Source organism: Neophocaena asiaeorientalis, unplaced genomic scaffold, assembly GCF_003031525.2.
Source record: "Neophocaena asiaeorientalis asiaeorientalis breed wild unplaced genomic scaffold, Neophocaena_asiaeorientalis_V1.1 scaffold136, whole genome shotgun sequence".
NCBI lineage: Eukaryota > Metazoa > Chordata > Mammalia > Artiodactyla > Phocoenidae > Neophocaena > Neophocaena asiaeorientalis.
The window spans coordinates 5,274,369-5,296,154 of record NW_020185333.1 but is presented as its reverse complement, the minus strand read 5'-3'; the positions used below and the strand labels follow the sequence as shown (position 1 = coordinate 5,296,154).

The 21,786-nt window shown below is 41.4% G+C and overlaps 1 protein-coding gene across 1 annotated transcript; it reads right to left on the bottom strand.

The window, feature by feature from the left end:
* Positions 1 to 484: 484 nt before the first annotated feature.
* On the bottom strand, positions 485 to 20,135 carry DPPA2 (developmental pluripotency associated 2). The gene is made up of 9 exons (XM_024735324.1): positions 19,994 to 20,135; positions 17,096 to 17,152; positions 12,697 to 12,812; positions 10,312 to 10,459; positions 8,523 to 8,683; positions 7,729 to 7,782; positions 7,071 to 7,329; positions 3,203 to 3,398; positions 485 to 593 (listed from the first exon to the last, which is right to left on the bottom strand). Exons 1-9 carry the CDS (start codon positions 20,133 to 20,135, stop codon positions 485 to 487), a joined length of 1,242 nt encoding a protein of 413 aa, XP_024591092.1.
* Between the last annotated feature and the right edge of the window lie 1,651 nt (positions 20,136 to 21,786).

Sequence of the window (21,786 nt, the reverse complement as noted above, 5' to 3'; positions counted from 1 at the left end):
AACTAAAATAAAACCAGATTACATTCTATATAGCTAGTACTTGAAGCAGCAGTAACAGTCATTTTTTGGTAAACCCCAGTACAGAATCCAGACATTCCCATCTGTACTTAAGGCATCAGGCAACATTGAGGATGGCGAGGACAGAGCATAGCAATCATTGGGATGCAAGTCACTTTAACTGTGGGCTCTCCATCATTTATCTCTTTTTTTTTCATGATTACTAGTAAGGAGTTTGAATCATAATCAAAGATTTCCCAACAAACAAAAGTCCAGGACTAGATGGCTTCACTGGTGTATTCTAACAAACATTTTTTTATATTGAGGTAAAATTGGTATATAACGTTATGTTACAGGTGTACAACATAGTAATTCAATATTTGTGTACACTACAAAACTGATATAAGTCTAGTTACCATCATTACCATACAATTACCCCCCTTCACACATTTCATCCACACCCCACCCCTTCCCCTCCGCTAACCATTTATTTTGTATTAAGACATGGCCCATCTAAAAACAATGATGTTGGTATGTCCAAACCAGGTTTCTTCCTCTTCCCCATTGCAATTAATCTTTTCATAATTTTCTTATTCCTTTAAAGCAAGTCAGAAAAAAATTTTGGAAAATGGTTAGAATAAGATAGACCATTACATACCAGCCCCTTGAAAATGACCAGTAAAATGAGGAATAACCCTTCTGGAGTTTGTGAGTAGTTTGCCCCACAACCCTAGGATGGTGGGTAAAAAGATTTTATGTAATAAGCAAAGGAACAACATTGTTCACTTAATATCAGGGCTCCTATTCTCTAAATTACAACTGGTTCTACTTCCTTTATCTTTATACTCTCCCTTTCCTCCTCACAGCTTCTCCCCACATCCCCTCTCTGTTCACACTGCTCTTGGTATTCCCATTAAAAATTAAAAAGAAGAAACAGAGGAGGGAAGGAAGGAAGGGAAGACACAAACAAGATCCTTTGACATTACTGCCTCAACTAACTGCTATCTCCTCTAGCTCAGGTAGTAGAGATCATCAATATGACCTGTTCCTAGTTTTTCACATGCTCTGCTCCAACTATCACCTGACCCTCTCAACATACTCTCAAAAAGGCTGCCAATGGTGTACCAAATTCACATTCTCAGCAACACTGCATTAACCATAATCTTACATGGCCATCTCACTACCAACTATTTCCTTCTGAAACTCTCGACCCATTGCTTTTTTTCTCATTTATCTCCCAACCTCTAACTGCACTTTTTCAGTCTTCATTGCTCACCTGCCATCGATAAGCTGCTTCTCTTTTAAGGTTCTTCTGCAGTCCCTTCTAATTCTTACATATTCTTATGTTCAATTTGCATGTTAATGACTCCCAAAGATGTTTCTTTCTAACCCATACTTCTCTGAACACTAGACCCATGTGAAGCATGTCCCATGTATCATTCTTTGCCCTTGAACTGAACTTCTGCCTTTCCTCTAATAAGATGGCATTCTGTTCTCTATACTCCTGCAACTCTTACATTTGTCCCATTCCGCTTCAAATTCTTTACCAAGGTCATAAATTACATCTTTCCAGAATTATTATAGTAATCTCTGACACTCCAATCTAGTCTCTGTCACAAAATTTCAATCTACTTTCTTAAAAAACAAAAAAACCTCAGGACTTCCCTGGTGGTCCAGTGGTTAAAAATCTGCCTTCCAATGTAGGGGATGCGGGATTGATCCCTGGTCTGGGAACTAAGATCCCACATGCCATGGGGCAATGAAGCCCACATGCTCTAGGGCCTGCGGCCCACAACTACTGAGTCCACACGCTCTGGAGCCCATGTGCTACAACTACTAAGCCCACACTCCACAGCTAGAAAGAAGCCCACGAGCCGCAACAAAGAGCCCGCACACCGCAATGAAAGATCCCGCATGCCACAATGAAGAGCCTGTGTGCTACAGCTAAGACTTGATGCAGCCAAATAAATAAATAAATAAATATTTTTAAATTATATAACTTTAAAAAAATAAAAACCTAATTTCCCTTCACACCCATCTTGCATCACCTCCATCCAATTCCATCACCAAAAGCTGAATTTTGTGCTCATGAGTTCCACGTCTATATAAAACCTAAAGCACTGCTTATGTGTATGCACAATGTGTGTTTTCTTGAGTGGAGAAGCTGTTGTTATCATTATTTTCTCAAAGAAATCTATGTCCCAAAAGTGACTGAGAAACTATGACCCACAGGATAATATGAGACCTTTAATACAGATATAAAACCTTCAATAGTCTGCTCCTTCCCTTCCCAGACTTATTTGTCAATATAAGCTTCAATCATATTGGCCTATTTGCAATGTAAGCAGGTTATATTCTTCCATGTATTGGTAGGGGCTGTTTCGACTACCAAAATGCCCAAATTTTTACTTTCTAACTGGTAAACTCTTCCTCAGTACATGTAATCCCTTCTGAAGTTTCCCTAAGTCACTGCAATATAGGTACTTTCCAGATAGTTTCATAGCATCTCTTACTCATTTTCATCTCAGCATGCTACATGGGTTTTGTCTTCCTAATTTTTGTATCCCCAGCTAAGTATCTGACATACGGTGAGAACCTAATTTTTTCTTTCTTAAAACAGATCTCTCTAAAATTGAGGCAGTTAAGGTCTTAACTTGTCAACTACCTTGTTAAGGTTGCTAAGAAGAAGACACATTTATCTGAGTTCTAATCCACTGCTAAATTTTTTTTTAATTTATTTTATTTATTTTTATTTTTGGCTGCATTGGGTTTCCGTTGCCGCGCGTGGGCTTTTCTCTAGTTGTGACAAGCGGGGGCTCGCGGTGCATGGCTTCTCATTGCAGTGGCTTCTCTTGTTGCAGAGCACGGGCTATAGGCTCACGGGCTTCAGTAGTTGTGGCTCACGGGCTCCAGAGCACAGGCTCAGTAGTTGTGGCGCACGGGCTTAGTTGCTCCGCGGCATGTGGGATCTTCCCGGACCAGGGCTCGAACCCGTGTCCCCTGCATTGGCAGGTGGATTCCTAACCACTGCGCCACCAGGGAAGCCCCTGCTAAATTATTTTTGCTTCCTATTTTTGCCTGATCTATATGGCAAATTTAGAAAACAGCATGTTTGCCCTCTGCCTTCTCCTACTAAATTTTTCAGAAACCCATCTAGACATCTATTGTTCTGTGTGTCATATTTAGAAAGATACTTAAGGATTACCTCTTAGCACATTCAGGACATAACATATTATCTTCTAGGTCTGGGGATGGGAAAGTGCAGGCAGGTAACATGAAGAGAGAGATCATCCCCCTGGGAGTGTTAGGCACCCAGGTCTGACCTGCATGGAACTGCAGGCGAACCCAACCTTCTGTGTCTGCCAAGAGTGGTCTGCCATGGACCACACACCACCGGACACCTAGGCAAGGAAAAAGAAGCAAACATAAACTGCTATGATCAGGTAACTGTACCCCAATCCAATCCCTCAGTGAGTCACTCTTGAATCAACTGAATGAGAAGCATGGAAAATGTAGACCAAAAGACACTGTAATCTAACTTCACAAACTACATAGCACAGAGGACAATAACAATTAACTTTTGGAAGTTGCTTTGTGTCCAGGATTTTGCTAAGTGACTTACATGTATTAATACATTTATTCTTAAGAACATCATTAATATTTACCTTCTATTTACTTTTCTTATTTACAGGTGAAGTAAGTGAAGCTTACAGTGTTAAAGTATCATAATTTTCCCAGAACCAAAACAAGGATCTAGATATTCTGATTCACAGCCAATTTGCCTAACCATTACATTGTACTACCTCAACTATAGAAAACAGGCAAAAGGATCTTTTTTAAAAGTCTAACGAACAATCTAATTGGAGAGATGGGATATTTGAGAGACCACAGAGTAGTAAGTCCTATAGATATCAAGTGTCTGAAATTGAGGGAAAGGAGCAATATTGTAGGCTTAAATATCTATAAAATCTCCCCAGTCAACTGTAAAATAAGAGTAGAGATGACCACGCTCTTGGATTGGAAGAATTAATATTATTTAAATGGCCATACTACAGAAAGCAATCTACAGATTTAACGTGATCCCTATCAAATAACCCATGATTTTTCACAGAACTAAAAAAATAGTTCTACAGTTTATACTGAACCATAAAAGACCCAGAATTGCCAAAGCAATCCTGAGGGAAAAGAACAAAGTAGGAGGCATAACGCTCCCAGACTTCAGATAACACTACAAATCTGCAGTAATCAAAACAGCATGAAAAAAAAGACAAAACAGCATGGTATTGGCACAAAAACAGACATATGGATCAATGGAACAGAATAGAGAGCCCAGAAATAAACACACACACTATGCTCAATTAATCTTTGACAAAGAAGGCAAGAATATACAATAGAGAAAAGACATCCTCTTCAGCAAATGGTGTTGGAAAAGTTGGACAGCTGCAAGTAAATCAATGAAGTTAGAACACATACTCACACCATATACAAAAACTCAAAATGGCTTAAAGACTTAAATATAAGACATGATAACTATAAGAGAACATAGGCAAAACATTCTCTGACATAAATTGTAGCAGTGTTTTCTCAGGTCAGTCTCCCAAGGCAAAAGAAATAAAAGCAAAAATAAATAAATGGGACCTAATCAAACTTACAAGCTTTTGTACAGCAAAGAAAACCATAAACAAACAAAAAAAAAACTTATGAACTGGGAGAAAATATCTGCAAATGACAAGACCACCAAAGGTGTAATTTCCAAAATATACAAACAGTTCATAACAAAAAAAACAAACAACCCAGTCAAATAATGGGCAGAATACCTAAATAGACATTTCTCCAAAGAAGACGTACAGGTGACCAACGGGCACATGAAAAGATGCTCAATACCACTAATTATTAGAGAAATGCAAATCAAAACTACACTGAGGTACCACCTCACACCATACAGAATTGCCATCATTAAAAAGTCTACAAATAACAAGTGCTGGAGAGGATGTGGAGAAAAGGGGGAACCTTCCTACACTGTTAGTGGGAATGTAAATTGATATAGCCACTATGGAGAACAGTACAGAGTTCCTTAAAAAAAATAAAAACAGAGCTACCATGTGATCCAGCAATCCCACTCCTGGGCATATATCTGGAGAAAAACATGGTTCGAAAGAATACATGCACCCCAGTGTTCATTGCAGAGCTGTTTACAATAGTCAAGACATGGAAGCAACCTAAATGTCCATTGATGGATAAAAAAGATGTGGCACATATACACAATGGAGTATTAGCCATAAAAAAGAATGAAACAACGCCACTTGCAGCAACATGGATGTACCTAGAGATTATCATACTAAGTAAGTCATAAAGAGAAAGATAAATACCATATGATATCACTTATATGTGGAATCTAAAATATGACACAAATGAACTTATCTACAAAACAGAAACAGACACACAGACATAGAGAACACAGACTTGTGGTTGCCAAGGGGGAGGAGGTGTGAGAGGGATGGATTGGGAGTTTGGGATTAGCAGATGCAAACTATTATACACAGAATGGATAAAAAACAAGGCCTTACTGTATAGCACATGGAACTATAGAGTATGAAAAAGAATGTATACATATATGTATAACTGAGTCACTTTGCTGTACAGTAGGAATTAACACAACATTGTAAATCAACTATACTTCAATAAAATAAATTTAAAAAAATAAATTTTAAAAAAGTAATTTAAAGAGTGTGGTTAGGCACACTCCTGGATCCCAGTAGGTGCTTGATAACTGCTGAATGAAGAGGAACTAAAAGGATGAGTAGGGCTTCCCTGGTGGCGCAGTGGTTAAGGATCCACCTGCCAATGCAGGGGACACGGGTTCGAGCCCTGGCCCAGGAAGATCCCACGGGAGTTGTAACGGAGCAACTAAGCTCATGCACCACAACGGCTGAGCCTGCGCTCTAGAGCCCACGAGCCACAACTTCTGAGCCTGCATGCCACAACTACTGAAGCCCGTGCACCTAGAGCCCGTGCTCTGCAGCAGGATGAAGCCACCGCAAGGAGAAGCCTGCGCACTGCCACAAAGAGTAGCCCCGGATCGCAGCAACTAGAGAGTGCCTGCCCGCAGCAACGAAGACCCAATGCAGCCAAAAATAAATTAATTAATTAATAATAAAAAAAGAGGATCCAGAACATCTCTGGAAATGGGATGGAGAGAGGAAAAGAATTCAAGCCAAAAAAGAGAATGACTTTGTGCTGGCCTGAGGTACGGTCTGATGGAAATGTAAACAGAAATATCAGAGTGGAGCAAGAATTGGAGAAAGATGGGGCTAAGTTATTCTCGAGATTTCTCAAGAGGACAGGGGCCCCAAATATTTTAATTATCATTGCCTACTTTTAGGATACCGAGTTGTATTTCATAAGCCTCACAATCATTCTATCAAGTAGAATAGTTGAAATCTTCATTTTATAAATCAGGATACCAGGGTTTATGCTGAGTAACTTGCCAATGTCACATACCTAGGAAGTGGTAAGACGAGGGTTTGAACCATGGTCATTTTAATTAATTCTTCCAATCCAATAGAAAGGGGAAGACCTCAGGCTGTGGCTGACCACATTACCAGATTATGCTTTCTTCCCACCTTGGATCTGTGCTTAGCGATGAGAAAGTGTCCCCACTCAGCCACCTGGCTCAGAGAGCCATTCAGGCAAGACTTGGCTATTTATCAATCACAAGATAAGCCCTCTATGAACCTAACGTCCCATCTGCAGATATTTTAACTAACGCTTTCCCTTTAACTACCATCAGTATTGGACTAATAAAAGTGTGCCTTGGGCTTCCCTGGTGGCGCAGTGGTTGGGAGTCCGCCTGCCGATGCGGGGGACACGGGTTCGTGCCCCGGTCCGGGAGGATCCCACGTGCCGCGGAGCGGCTGGGCCCGTGAGCCACAGCCGCTGAGCCTGCGCGTCCTGAGCCTGTGCTCCGCAACGGGAGAGGCCACAGCAGTGAGAGGCCCGCGTACCGGAAAAAAAAAAAAAAAAGTGTGCCTTTTTTCTCTGGCATGGTAACCATTTTTTAAGGTTGATCTTACCGGAAGCTTGCGGCAGAAAGGACTCAACAGAGGTAGGCAGGGGACGTGAATTTACAGCCTTAGGTTGAACAGCTCTTGCAGCAATTCTTGACCATGCTGCCAACATGGCTGCCTGAGCTGAAGTTATCACTTCAACCATGTTAGTCCTTTCCTCATTCTCACTCATCTTCCTTTTCTGAACACTTGCTGTCTTGGTCACCGTCTTGTGTTTCCCTGGACATGACTGCAATCTGGCCTCCCGTGATGATTCAGGAATATACTGCAAATGGAATTCACGATGAGTATGCAGTGAAGCGTCACTGCCCCAAGGACATTTGGGTTGATTTTATCATTCTTCGTACATTGACCTGTGTATGTCAGTGTGGGAAGGGTTTAGGAATGTTAGTTCCCTCAGAGCAGTGGTTCTTAACTGAGAGAAATTTTGATTGTCAAAACTGTGTATAGGGGAAGGGAGATCACTGACACATTGTGGGTAGAATCCATGGATGTTTAGGCTACTAAACATCCTACAATGCACAGGACAAGCCCCAGGACAAAAAGAAATTAATTGGCCCGAAATGTCAATTGTCTTGGTTGAGAAACCTTGCCACCATATAGAGATGGTGGAGAGGAGGAAAAATTCACAATCAGAACTTACATCATGACACTCCTCACTCACCTGATCTTTTTCAGGATAAGCATGTTTCTGGAGTCTCAGATAAACTTCTATTTTCTAAGGAAATTAAGAGGGAAAATAAAAATTAAAACCTGCAGACTTCCCTGGTGGCACAGTTGTTAAGAATCTGCCTGCCAATACAGGGGACATGGGTTCGATCCCTGCTCCGGGAAGGTCCCACATGCCATGGAGCAACTAAGCCCCTGCACCACAACTACTGAGCCTATGCTCTAGAGCCCCAGGCCCACAACTACTGAAGCCCACATGCCACAACTACTGAAGTCTGCACACCTAGAGCCCATGCTCCACAACAAGAGAAGCCACCGTAATGAGAAGTCCATGCACCACAACGAAGACCCAAAAATAAATAAATAAATAAATAAATTTAAAATTAATTAATTAATTAAAAATTAATTTAGGGCTTCCCTGGTGGTGCAGTGGTTGAGAGTCCGCCTGACAATGCAGGGGACACGGGTTCGAGCACTGGTCTGGGAAGATCCCACATGCCGCGGAGCAACTAGGCCTGTGAGCCACAACTACTGAGCCTGCGCGTCTGGAGCTTGTGCTCTGCAAGAAGAGAGGCCACGACAGTGAGATATCCGCGCACCGCGGGCCAATGAAGAGTGGCCCCCGCTCACTGCAACTAGAGAAAGCCCACGCAGAGAAACGAAGACCCAACAGAGCCATAAATAAATAAATAAATAAATAATTTTTTTAAAAATTGATTAAAAAAATTAAAAGCTGGCAGAGCTCCCATACTTGTTGCAAGCACCAGAGATTCCTACCAGTGCACTCACCTGACCATCGGTACTCAAATTAAGTTGTTGGCACCATTTCCGCAAAGTATCCCGACTCACGTTGTTAATTGGAGGCAATATGGTTGGCAAGGGATAAATAGGTTTACAACAACTAGATTTTGGACAAGCTTTGAACTGTTCATCTGTTTGAGGAGGATGAACTGAGAAAAGAAGAGAACCAAAGTAGTAATAATGTAATATTTGTAAATTCTTTAAAATTTTACAAAGTTCTCACTTATTTCTCATAACCCAATTTGTACATATACATATCAACTATTTTTCCTCATCTTACAAATAAGGTAATAGATTCAGGAGTTAAATGACTTACCCAAGATCACACCACCATTAAAATGGCAGACCTGGGACTCAAATACACATTTTGAAATTCTAAATTCCACTTTTTTTACACTACCTATAGCAGCCTGCTTTTTGCAGCCATAAACAACCACCTGGATAGAACATTATATTGGATTGCTCCTCCAAAATGTGTAGATGTTGGACCACAAAATATCTGTCCTTACAGAAATAATTAAAACCACCCCATCCAACAATGGTCCTCCATTCTGTCAACCTGCCTCATTTTTCTCTACAGAGAAAATGTACCTTGTCTCACATCACTTTGCTTAACTTATCACTGTCTACTTTATCTGGAAGCCCTCGTTATTTGCCCCCAAAATAAAATCATTCTGAAAATACTTATTCAATGCCTTCATATGAAGCCCTGATACAAAGGGTCATGATATTAAGAGCCGCTAGATATTTGATCAGTAATTGCTCACCAAGCAAAAGACTAGTTGCTTTTCAAAATGATTTAGTCTCCCAAATACCATCTGATCTTATATGTGGAATCTAAAAAGGCTGAACTCAGGAACGGAGAGTAGATTGGTGGTTGCCAGGAATTGGGAGTAGGGGAAATGGGAAGATGTTGATCAAAGGGTACAAATTTTCAGTTATGAGTAAGTTCTAGGGATCTAATGTATAGCATGGTGACTACAGTTAATAGTATAATGTATGCTTAAAAATTGAGAAGACAGTAAATCTTAAAATGTTCTCACCACAGTGGGGGAAAAGTTAACTATGTGAGGTGATGGATGTGTTAATTAACCTTATTTTGATAATCATTTTGCAATATATATGTACATCAATCATCACCCTGTACACCTTAAAATTACACCATGTTTTATGTGTCAGTTATATCTCAAAAAAGCTCGAAATAAAAGAAAAAGGAAAAAGCTCGGAATGATTTGGTTTTCATAAGAAGTATGTAAAAATGGAAAGAAGATTGAGCTTCATGGGTTGGGAATTTGAGCTCACATCTAGCTGCCCCATGAGGTCACGCTCTGTCCAAAGCACTCCACATGCCTAGTTTTTTTGGGTTTTTTTGTTTGTTTGTTTTGCGGTATGCAGGCCTCTCACTGTTGTGGCCTCTCCCATTGTGCAGCACAGGCTCCGAACGCGCAGGCTCAGTGGCCATGGCTCACGGGCCCAGCCGCTCCGCGGCATGTGGGATCTTCCCGGACCGGGGCACGAACCTGTGTCCCCTGCATCGGCAGGCGGACTCTCAACCACTGCGCCACCAGGGAAGCCCACATGTCTAGTTTTTGTATCTTTTTAAAAGCAAGACAGTAATGGTGCTTAGCAAATGAGCAGTATGAGAGTTTGAGAAATCTCCTACCACAGATAATTAGGTGAGATTTAAACTGGGTGTTGCATAGTTAAAGGACAGGGGAAGAAGAATCTTCCAGAGTTGGAGGAGCAGCAAACTGAGCTCACTCTGTTGCTCTCATACCTTGATCATCTGGACTCAGTGACTCCACTTTGACTTCTGAAGTTGAAGAAACACTTGGTTCCGTTAGATGGTCTTCAACAATTTCCTCATTAACTGGAATCAATGTAAGAACCATATTTTCTTCACCTAAGAGCTCTTCAAAGAAATTCTGGAAAAGCAAGGCTCAATCACTGATTCTCATTTAATGCTGTACAACTAAAATGTTTACTTTCATGGCACAACTAATGAATAAGGGAAGCCAATAGCTGGATGGAGAGACTGAGATTCCCTGAATTTGGTATTGATTCATAGACCCTTTATTAGATGGGAAAAACAATGAGGAAATGGGCAAAAGCAGATTTACATGTGGATTTTAAGAGGAAATTAAAGCATAGATCTTGGGTTTGGGGAAACCATTTCCTTCATGGCCTTCCTCTCCATCAGTTAAAACACCAAATACTTTCATTTTATCTCCTAAATCTGTGTAGAAGGTGTTTCTGCCTTTTCATCTTCTGTTGTGTGATTCACGTTATCATCACTGGCAGGATCAGTAATCTCCTGTGATTCCAATCCATTCTGGCTCCTTTCTGCAGACTGCTCTCCTGCTTGTTCAAAATACTTAAGTTAAAAGACAAAACTCCCTGGTATAGCCTGTAAGTTCTTAACAGCCGGGCCCCCTGCCTGCCTTTCCAGCTTTAGAGCCCTGAGCTTTCTGAGCTTCAGCCATACCAACCTTGTTTCAGCCCCCAAACCGGTGGGGAGCAAATGTATCTGTCTTACCCTCCATTGCTATCGCAGGGCTTACACAGTGCCCAGCACAGAGTGGACACTCAGTGTTCTTTTAACAATTTCATGAATGAAAGATAAAGTGGATAGGTAGGAAGGAACTGATATTTACTGGTTTTGTACCGTCCACATGCACTGTGCCAGGAGCTTTTTGTATTTCTCATTTAATCCTATAACATACTTGTAGTAATTTATTAGTTTTCATATTTTAGAAATTAGGCAACTGAGGCTCAGAAATTACATGACCGATAACATAGAGTCACGTATGCTTAAGTTTCTAGCTTTTCCTCTCCAATCCAAGGGTGAATAAACTCCATTCCAGCTCAATTGTAATATTCTCTTCTCTGAACATCTAAGTGTATCCGATGCGGCCAGGCCGTTCCCCGTCCCCCCCCACCCCTGCCCACCCGCCCGGTTTAAATCTCTTCAAAGACTTCCCCTTGCTCTGCACTTCAGCTAGCAAAAGGGATTTTGCCTTTGTACACCACTTTTTCAAAGCACTCCAGGAAACATTTCACTGGTCAGCTTAAAAACAAGAAGGACATTATTGGGAGAATATCGCTCCACTCAAGAGGTAAGCAGCTATATGACTTGCCCGTAATCATATACTTCATATTGGCCAATTCAGTTCTCTAGCCCAGTATAGTGGCCCCTGCAAATACCTATGAAACCTACTCAATTTATATTTTCCTCTAGTCCAGGGCTACCCAAGCCTAGTCAGGAAACCCTTTGGTACCAAGGCCATTGGGAGCAGGTTTGCTTCTTACTCCTGGGGGAAAGAAACCTACTAGTCACTTCACTTTCTGACCTTATCCACGTTACCCTTTTCACTTTCTTTTTACGGCAGCTCTCTATTTCTTTACCGTTTTATCTTGCCCAGCTACAACATGTCTTTCTACAAAATAAATATCTTACTTTGAACTAGGAACAGAAATATTTAGTTTCTCCTTTTTTACTTTCGCCCAAGTTGTATACCGCAGTCACATGAAAGAAAAGTAATAATTCGCTTGCAAAGGGGGGAGATTCTCAGATAGAGATTTCTTACATCCAGAAAGACGGAAATATAAGTGAGCTCTAGAAAGGCTTTAAAAAGTGAATCTGTGGGAAAATAAATGAAATTCAAACCAAACTTACCTTCTCACAATTTGGGTGTGCCATTCCAAGGAACTCTCAGAGAAAGGCAGAGCCAGCAATGTTAAGGATATCTGCAATTTAATCCTCTTAACCTGAGGTTTCTAGTCCAATTTCTCCTTTTATAAGCAAATGTCTCCTACTTCCTGTCTTCCTCAAGAGCTGTCTTCCTTCCTCCTCTTTTCCCCCTCCCTTGTTATCTGACTGTGATAATTTCATCAGTTTTATACCCAGGCTTGTCTATTAGGCAAGAGTTAAGTTATTGGGTAATTAATATCTCTCCTGATTTTTAAAAAAATTTTTGGGTTTTATTCCTTTAAGGTGAGACTTAGGTGAAACTTGAAAATGACAAACACTTGTTGACAAGTTACAAACAAATAAACAATCTTTGTAAACAATATTGGTGATGGATTGAATGATGCTTTGTGGAGGGAATAGAAGTTCAAAGGTATTTTATAACTGATTTATGCCCATGGGTGTGTCGCTCACTGGGAGATTAGATTTAGATCGTAGGGACTGGATAACAGGATCTCTTCTGGATCTAGATCTAAACACAGGTTTTAAGCCTGCAATAATGGCGATCTGAGTAGAAGGGAAAGGTTTGGCTATTCAGAATAAGAACAGCAGAAGCCATAACACTAAGGCAAGTGATGTACTAATGAATGCAGGAGAAGGAACTGCAAAAACTTGGGAATTGCTGGAGGATAATGTTGCGGGCAGGATGTGATGAGACAGGAGGCTGGAAAAGTCACAGATGTTTTTATAGGTCACTCTAAAGGAGCCAGAGTTTCTAAAGGAAAATATATTCACAAACAGTATGGCAACTCTGACATTCGTTGGTCTCACAATGGGCTTTCTCTTCCCCTAGGTAAATAGTCTGGTCCCTCAGTCTCAGGACCCAGGGAGCCGAGATCAGTTTAACCTAAATATTATATTATATTCAAAGTGCAAGGGCTCTGCCTCAGTTTGCTGAAGAGCTGGTTGGAAAATTAAACTATGAGACTCCACCCCAGACCTTCAGAATCAGATCCTTAAGGGCAGGACCCAGAAATCTGTGCTTCAACCAGCCCTCAGGGCTGTTCTTATGCACCTAAAAGTCTGTAAACATTGGCTAGATCAGGGTGTGACCAAATGGTTTTGGATTAGGCAGATAATGCTTGGAATCCTGACTCCTCCCTTCCAAGATGGAAACTGAATTGGCCCATAGAGATTCAGCCAAGAAAAACTCCATCTCCCCACTTGGGTGTGGCCCCTACCTACAGGCTTTTTCTGGATGATTTAGAAGGGAGGTGACCTGGTAACCAGAACAGATTGATTCCAGTGCCTTAGGTTAGGATGGGACTTCAAGTGAGAAGACCATTCATTACCATATCTCTTTTCTTAGCATTTATTACAATATAATTATTTATTTTCTTGGGTTTTCCCCTCTGTTTTTTTAAAATATTATATTATGGGAAAGTTCAAACATATAAAAGCAGACAGTTCACAGTGTATACCTATATCAAATCATCACAATGTACACTTTAAACATCTTAGAATTTTATTTGTCAATGATACCTCAATAAAGCTGAAAGAAAAGAAAAAAATAATAAAAGAAGACAGTAATATCACCAGCCCTCATGGATCCAGCTTTGAACAACTATTGACTCCCAGCCAATCTGTTTTCATCTAAACCACCACCTATTCCCCCTCTCTTGGGTTATTTTAAAAGAAATACCAGACTTCATAGCTTTCATTCATAAATTCAGGGGAAAAAAAGACTTTTTCCAACTATAGTTACAATATCTTTTTCATATCTAAAAATAATTTAAAATAATTTTTTAATTTTATTGCACTATTCAGTCTGTTTAAACATCCAGCAGTATTTAAATATGCAATTATCTCATACTCTCATTTTCTTGTTTTAACAATCTGTTGGAATCAGGATCCAGATAAGGGCTACACACCGTGATTAGATATGTGCCTTAATATAAAATAGATAAGGACCTACCATATAGCACAGGGCATGTTTCTCAAAACTCTGTAATGACCTATATGGGAAAAGAATCTAAAAAACAGTGGATATGGGAATTCCCTGGCAGTCCCGTGGTTAGGACTCTGCACTTCCACTGCAGGGGACACGAGTTCAATTCCTGGTAGTGGAACTAAGATCCCGAAAGCTGCGCAGTGTGGCCAAAAAAACAAAACAAAAAAGAGTGGATATATATATGTATAACTGATTCACTTTGCTGTAGAACAGAAACTAACACAACATTTTAAATCAACTATACTCCAATAAAAATTATTTTTAAAAAAGGATATATGCCTTAAATTTTCTTTTCTCTTTTCTTTTTGGCCACGCTGCACGTAGGATATTAGTTCCCTGAGCAGACCAGGGATCCACCCCCGGGCCCTAGTCAGGGAGAGCACGGAGTCCTAATCACTGGACCGCCCGGGAATTCCCACCTTAAATTTTCTTTAATCTGTAAATTCTCCCTCCATCTTTTATTTTCCTCACAAATTTTGGTTTTGTTCCTATTATTGCTTAAAGAATTGTGTGAATTTCCTGTAGTTTTATACCTAGGTTTTGCTAATTTCATTTGTACTTCCACTTTAAGCTAGTCTTCTATCCTCTGCATTTATTGTAAATGGGCTTGATCAGGCTTCCCTGGTGGCGCAGTGGATGAGAGTCTGCCTGCCAATGCAGGGGACACGGGTTCATGCCCCGGTCCAGGAAGATCCCACATGCCGCAGAGCGTCTGGGCCTGCGAGCCATGGCCCGCTGAGCCTGCGCTTCTGGAGCCGGTGCTCCGCAGCGGGAGAGGCCACAACAGTGAGAGGCCCGCGTACCGCACAAAAAAAAAACAAAAACTCTTTCCCTTTCTCTTCACTCATTTGACTCCGCATTCTTTAAACTTATTTTTTTTAACTTATTTTTAATTCAAGTATATCTGACATATAACATTGTGTAAATTTAAGGTGTACATGTTAATTTGATACATCTGTATATTGTAATACTGTTGCCATTATAACTATAATTAGCATTCTATCCTGTTCTTTAAGTGTAAATGCCAGTTTTTTGTAGTGACCCTAAAAGAATTTACTCCTGTTATTCTCTTATTCCTTTTCTTCATAGAATTCCTTTAAATCTGTATATATTTGAAATTTTGATTGTTTAACTTCATCTCCCCAGTTAGACAGCAGGCTCCAGAGAGCAATGGTCTAACCTAGAGCATTGCACTGTATCAGGCTCAGAACAGAGGCTCAATCAATGCTGGTTATTCATCCTGCATCAGCCTCTATTCCCTGCCCCCCACACCATGCCACCAACTCCCTTTTGAGTAGATGGTCCTCTCTGTGCTGCTGCTCTAATGGATATGCTGTAACTGCTGATAACGGACTGACCTGACTCTCTCCTGTCAGACTGTGACATTGTGAAGTTCTCAGACTCACCTTTATTCTCCCCATGCTCAGCTCAGTGTCTGGTTTAGAGAAGGCTCTTAATTAGGCACAACAAAGGACTCAAATTTTATTACACCAATTTCAGTTTAGGGCTCAGTATATACCTCAAAGCTGAAAAGCAGCCACTAAATGGATGTTAAGCTATAAAAAATAACCTAGACTGTAGGGTAGAGATTTTAAAAAGAAAAAAAATTGTTTATGTATACTTGGATTCTAATATTATTCCAATAATAAAGAATAGTTCTGAAATAAAAATGCATTACCTATTTCAAATATATTTTATTTACATATTGTAAGTTAAATATTTAAATACACTGTATTTTTTTGTTTAGATAAATATTTTTCAAAAGTTTTTCTTTTTTTTTTTTTAAATCAAAGGAACATGCTCTGTAATAGTAAATGTTCATGGAGCACCAATATGTAACAGATAAAAATGGAGCAACTCTGGTTGAAAAATAAAAAAACATAAGACATCCCCGCAGAACCCTCAGGTGCTGAGAAACAGTTTGGGAACTATGGTTCGGTATCACTCTCATGTGGAAGGGACAGCTACTGAGTTCTTCAGTTTTCTGAGGAGGAAGATAAAAGATGCACTCTGAAAGATGTTCCCAACTTTGCCACATCCTTCATTTCAAGAAATTCCCACTTCCAAGCACTACTGAAAATTCATTTCTACTTTACAGCGGTAGTTACAGATCTTTGTCTTCTGATCGAGAATAAATGAGCATTTTTGCTTTTTTTTTTTTTTTTCTGAAAAAAATATCTCTTCTCTATCATGAAGCAACAGTCACAATTAGGAGAATCTTAAATTCAGAATCCAGACAAGTAAGGTCTATCCTCTGTTCTGTATGACTCAGAAGATGTGGTTAGGACAGAGCATGGCAGTCAGGGGAGATGAGGTGGGAAGGACAATTTTTTTGTTGTTGTTGTTTTGCGGTACACGGGCCTCTCACTGCTGTGGCCTCTCCCGTTGCGGAGCACAGGCTCCGGACGCGCAAGCTCAGCGTCCATGGCTCACGGGCCCATCCGCTCCGTGGCATGTGGGATCTTCCTAGACCGGGGCACGAACCCATGTCCCCTGCATCGGCAGGCAGACTCTCAACCACTGCGCCACCAGGGAAGCCCAGTTCAACTTTTTGAACATAACTTTTTATTCTGTCTAGTTCCTTTCCTTTCTGGTCTAATAGTTTTTCTGTCTCCTTTTCCCCACCTAACTCCTAAAACACTGATGTCCCATGAGGTTGCATTTCTCTATTCTTGATCATGCTTCATGCTTTTCTAGAGCAGCTTCATCCATTTTTCCAATTTCAACCTCCACCTACATGCTGATGACTCCCATATATGTATTTCTAGCCCAATCTTTTTGCCTGCCTTACTGACCCAAGTTTTGGCATATCAGGCTATGCACTTCAAACTTAGTAAGAAGTAAACTCAGTGACATCCTTACCAACTTTCACCTCCTTTGGTATTTCTTCTTGAGATGTGTTATCATCCACCCAGTCATCTAAAGGCAGAAACATAACAACTACTTAAAACACCCCTTCTCCTTAAACTCCAATAGGTCAAAGTCCTGTGGAGTCAAACATGTACACATCTTGCTTGATTTTCCCTCTCCTATAATTCTACTGCCATTGCCTTATTTCTTGTCTAAAGCATCTCTAACCCGTTATTGAAATCTCTCACTGATCATATTACCTCCCAGCCAACCTATCCTGTCTTTTTTTAATTGAAGTATAGTTGATTTACAATGTTGTATTAGTTTCAGGTGTACAGCAAAATGATTCAGTTTTATACACACACACACACACATTCTTTTTCAGATTCAACCCATTCTGTGTGTTTTGTTTGTTTGTTTTTTTGTCTCCATCAGGTCTTAGTCGCAGCCCGTGAGCTCTTCCTTGCGGCAGCATGAGGGCTCCAGAGTGCGCAGGCTTAGTTGCCCCGTGACATGTGGGATCTTAGTTTCGCAACTGAGGATCTAACCCGTGTCCCCTGCATTGGAGGGCAGATCAGGGAAATCCTTAACCCATTCTTTTTTCTTAATTTATTTATTTTTAATTTTATTTAGTTATTTTTTTTTTTGGTTGTATTGGGTCTTTGTTGCTGCACGTGGGCTTTCTCTAGTTGCAGAGAGTGGGGGCTACTCTTCGTTGCAGTGCACGGGCTTCTCATTGCAGTGGCTTTTCTTGTTGTGGAGCATGGGCTCTAGGCGAGGGGGCTTCAGTAGTTGTGGCACGCGGGCTTAGTTGCTTTGCAGCATGCGGGATGTTCTTAGACCAGGGCTTGAACCCGTGTCCCCTGAATTGGCAGGTGGATTCTTAACCACTGTGCCACGAAGGAAGTCTCCCAACCCATTCTTGATGATGCTTGATGTATGTTACCTCAAGTTGAGTTTCATAACTAGGGAATTTAGTGTCTGTGCTGTGCGCACCAGGGTGAGATAGGAAGCAGTTTTATTTATTTATTTTTAATGAAATTATTTATTTATTTATTGGCCACACTGCGTAGCATGCAGGGTCTTATTTCTCTGACCAGGGATCGAACCTGCTCCCCTTGCAGTGGACGTGCAGAGTCTTAACCACCGGACCACCAGAGAAGTCACAGGAAGTAGTTTTAGAGGTTTAGAATTGGCGTCCCCACTGTGATAGCTCTTATCCCACAGGCCAAGGATCCAATGTGGTGGTTACTTCATCTGTCAAGTATATCAATTCCAATTATACATTCAGAGACTGAGAAAATGATCCCTGGGTGTCTTCATAAAAACAGTGGGCCTACCGGAGCTAGACTTTAGCCAGGACTCAGCTATTATGGGGCTGCTTTAAGCCCCCAACCTAAAAAAAAGGGGGTCATGATGGTAATTTGGGTATCAAAGTCAATTCAGATCCTGTGTCCAATAGTCTTTAAAATGTCTCATTTCTCTTTTCCAGTGTACAGTCACATGGTTAAATGCCTATATATCCCTTTGGAGAAAGACGGGGGAATAATTATAAGAAATACTTGTTATGGGGGCTTCCCTGGTGGCGCAGTGGTTGAGATTCCGCCTGCTGATGCAGGGGACACGGGTTCGTGCCCCGGTCTGGGAAGATCCCACATGCCGCGGAGCGGCTGGGCCCGTGAGCCATGGCCGCTGAGCCTGCGCGTCCGGAGCCTGTGCTCCGCAACGGGAGAGGCCACAACAGTGAGAGGCCCGCGTACCGCAAAAAAAAAAAAAAACTTGTTTTGGTGGTTACAGGGTCCTTCTTCACAGGAAGCCGCCATCTCATCTCCTAGTGGGTTCTGGATCTGAAAATCAGCTGAGGTCTGGGAGCTAAGCAAGAGATGGTGACTTTTTACTAGAATGACTGCCCTTAGCCTCCTGCTCCTCTATCCTTGACTTTGATTGTAGCTGTTAAGAAGCATCCTTTTTCATAATAGATACATGTATTAAATCATTATGTTGTACCCCTCAAACTTGTACAATGTTATATGTCAATTATCTCAATAAAACTGGAAAAATTTTAAATACAAGTAATTGTTTACTTCCACATTAAAAAAAAAAGAAGCAGCATCCTTGTTGGCTGCCCATCTACTTTGCCCCTAGCTGTCATGCACTACTAACCATCTCCATATCCTCCTGTGAATCAAGCCCCCTTGGCTGCCCTCCAACCCTCCTGGTAATTGCAGCCTCCTGGTTTCTGCTGGTTAAGAGCCACCATATGACTCATTTACTTCAGGGACTATAATCCCCAGAATGACATTAACAAGCCCAACTCTGTGACTGCCTCATCTACCATCAGCCTTGTCTCAGTAATACCGGTGCTCCCTTCTCCAGCATGTTCCTGCTGGGCCCTCCTGAGGAACAGTCTCTGGTAGGTGTCTGGCCTCACATAACTTGTCCATCCCTGCAGATTCACTTTCCTCAGCTTCTTTATTCCCTCCTCTACCCTCTGCCAGGGCAGCTTGGGCATTTATACTTTGCTCAGTGTTACCTGTCACTTGCCCTGGGCCTCTAAGAATCATCCTAGCAGTGAATTTGTCCCATCTCCTGGGATGCTTGCTAGGATATTGAATCCCGTGCAAAGAGAAAATATCCCTCCAAGACAATAAATTCTTTCTTATCTAATGTTGTATTCCAGTTCTTTTGGTCAGTTGCTTTTAAAACCTAACACAAGAATTATTTCCCTAGCTCCTGCCAGAACATACTGGCTAATGTCTCCGGATCCTCTGGTGGATATTCTCTGTCCTCTCTTGCCAGGCCCATCACTTCCTCAGCTGGGTTATGCTGGAATGTAATTCTCAGTTATTGGCCTAGTAGCTGGGAGAGGAGTTTGGAGGAACTTTTGAGGGGAGTACCTGTCACTGTTACCTTTCGGGGGAGAGGCCTGTGCGGCATCCTCCAGCATATAGGTAGTGTTAGTTCTTACTGGGGAACCACGGACCAGCTCTGTAAAGTCTGAGAATTCACAGGGCTCTACAGAGCCGACACTCTCAGGGGCACCCACTCCCATACCCCCACCTGATGTTTCAGGGTCCAAGATGTTCCCAATCAGGTTGCTGACTTTAGCATAATAGAGCTGCCTCGGCTAAAATTTTAAGTCTCTGTAGCTCTGCGACTTTATCTATTAGAGCTTCCGTTTGCTGTGTCCATTCATCTAACATCAGGAGATGTGGGCCTCTGTAAATGACTAGGGGCTGTTTGGCTCTCACATCTCATACTTCATCTTCCAATGCTTGTTAATGGCCTTCCATTTCTCATTATCTTATTGATGGACATTAACATGACTTACAAGTAACCAGCCAACTCCACTAACTTTGTAGTTGCTTTTACACCTATATTTTCCAAATGCCTGAATTATTGCATTTGTGAGGGCATTCCCCTCTACAAGGACATTTTCCCAGATCACCTCCAGTAAAATCTTCAGCAATTGGACCACCATTGTAGGCCAGGGATTATCCATCCCCCATATAGCACCCAGAATGTTCTCCTTTTGTGCTCACCAGCAGGTCAGTGAGCCAGTTCCAGAATCTCATCTTATTACCTGGTTTTTCCTGACTGCTCCTGGCACAATAGGTATTTGTTCGTATGTTCCAAGAAGCAGATGGCAAGAAGGGATTAGGTATGCAAGAGATTCGGTATAGAAAATAACTGCGAATGAAAGTAAGAAGGGAGCTGGAAGGCTGGGAGAGTTGTCAGACCATGACGTAGGTCTGACCCCTGTGAAGGAGAAGGAAGGGAGTATGGGTAGGAAGAGTCTTGAACTGCAGTGCAGTTCTAAGGAAGTTTCAGCAAGGCTGATGAAGAGTCCTTGAGTCTAAGCCATAAGAATGCCCCTGCTTTAGAATTCCTGCTACACTTAGTGGCTGGGAGGAGCAGATGGGAGTTATAGCATAGGTGTGAACTTCACAGCAGTGGTGTTAAAGATGGCGCCAGTGACCTGCAGTACAGAGTTGAAAGGCACGTTTGCGTGATCACCACACCATAATGCTATACTCCCTTTGCTTGAATGCCTTGAAGAAAGGGAAGAGAAATAGAGTATACTTAGGTTGGGGCATTCCTCGTCTGAGCACATCAACACTTTATTCTTCCCTCTGAAATTATAATTACACTCAATGATGGGAAAAGAGCAGGGGCCAAATCACTTGGCTTAGAAATCATTTCAGGAAAAACGTTGACATCTGCCCGTAGTAAGTGAGCTGCCGCAAATGGAGAGCTTTATGGAAAAATATTTCCCAACCTATGGACTGTTAAATAGTAAGTGGCTTGTTCCATTACTTTATTTCCATTTGAAGCTATTTTAAATTGAGTTTCTTACCTCTTCCTGACCAGCACTATTATCAGTCTTACCAGAGACTTTCTGGGTCCAGGACTCAGAAGTGGCAGTAAAAATAGCTAGGGCAACTACAATAGGATTGTCTGATCTTGAACCTTTTCTTGAATGTAATAGTTGTACAGTCCCTTTGTCTGAGTTATTTATCACAAATCTTTTAGCCATGTTGAGGGTAGTGACCACTGCAATCTTCTTCCTTCTTTTAGGTCTGCGCTGAGGCATTGCTGGACTAGCTAATATCAGGTCTCTCTCTCTCTTGCTCTCTCTCTTTTTTTTTGAGGGGGAGGGGTTGGTTTTAGTTGAGTTATATATATATATTTTTTTTTTTTTC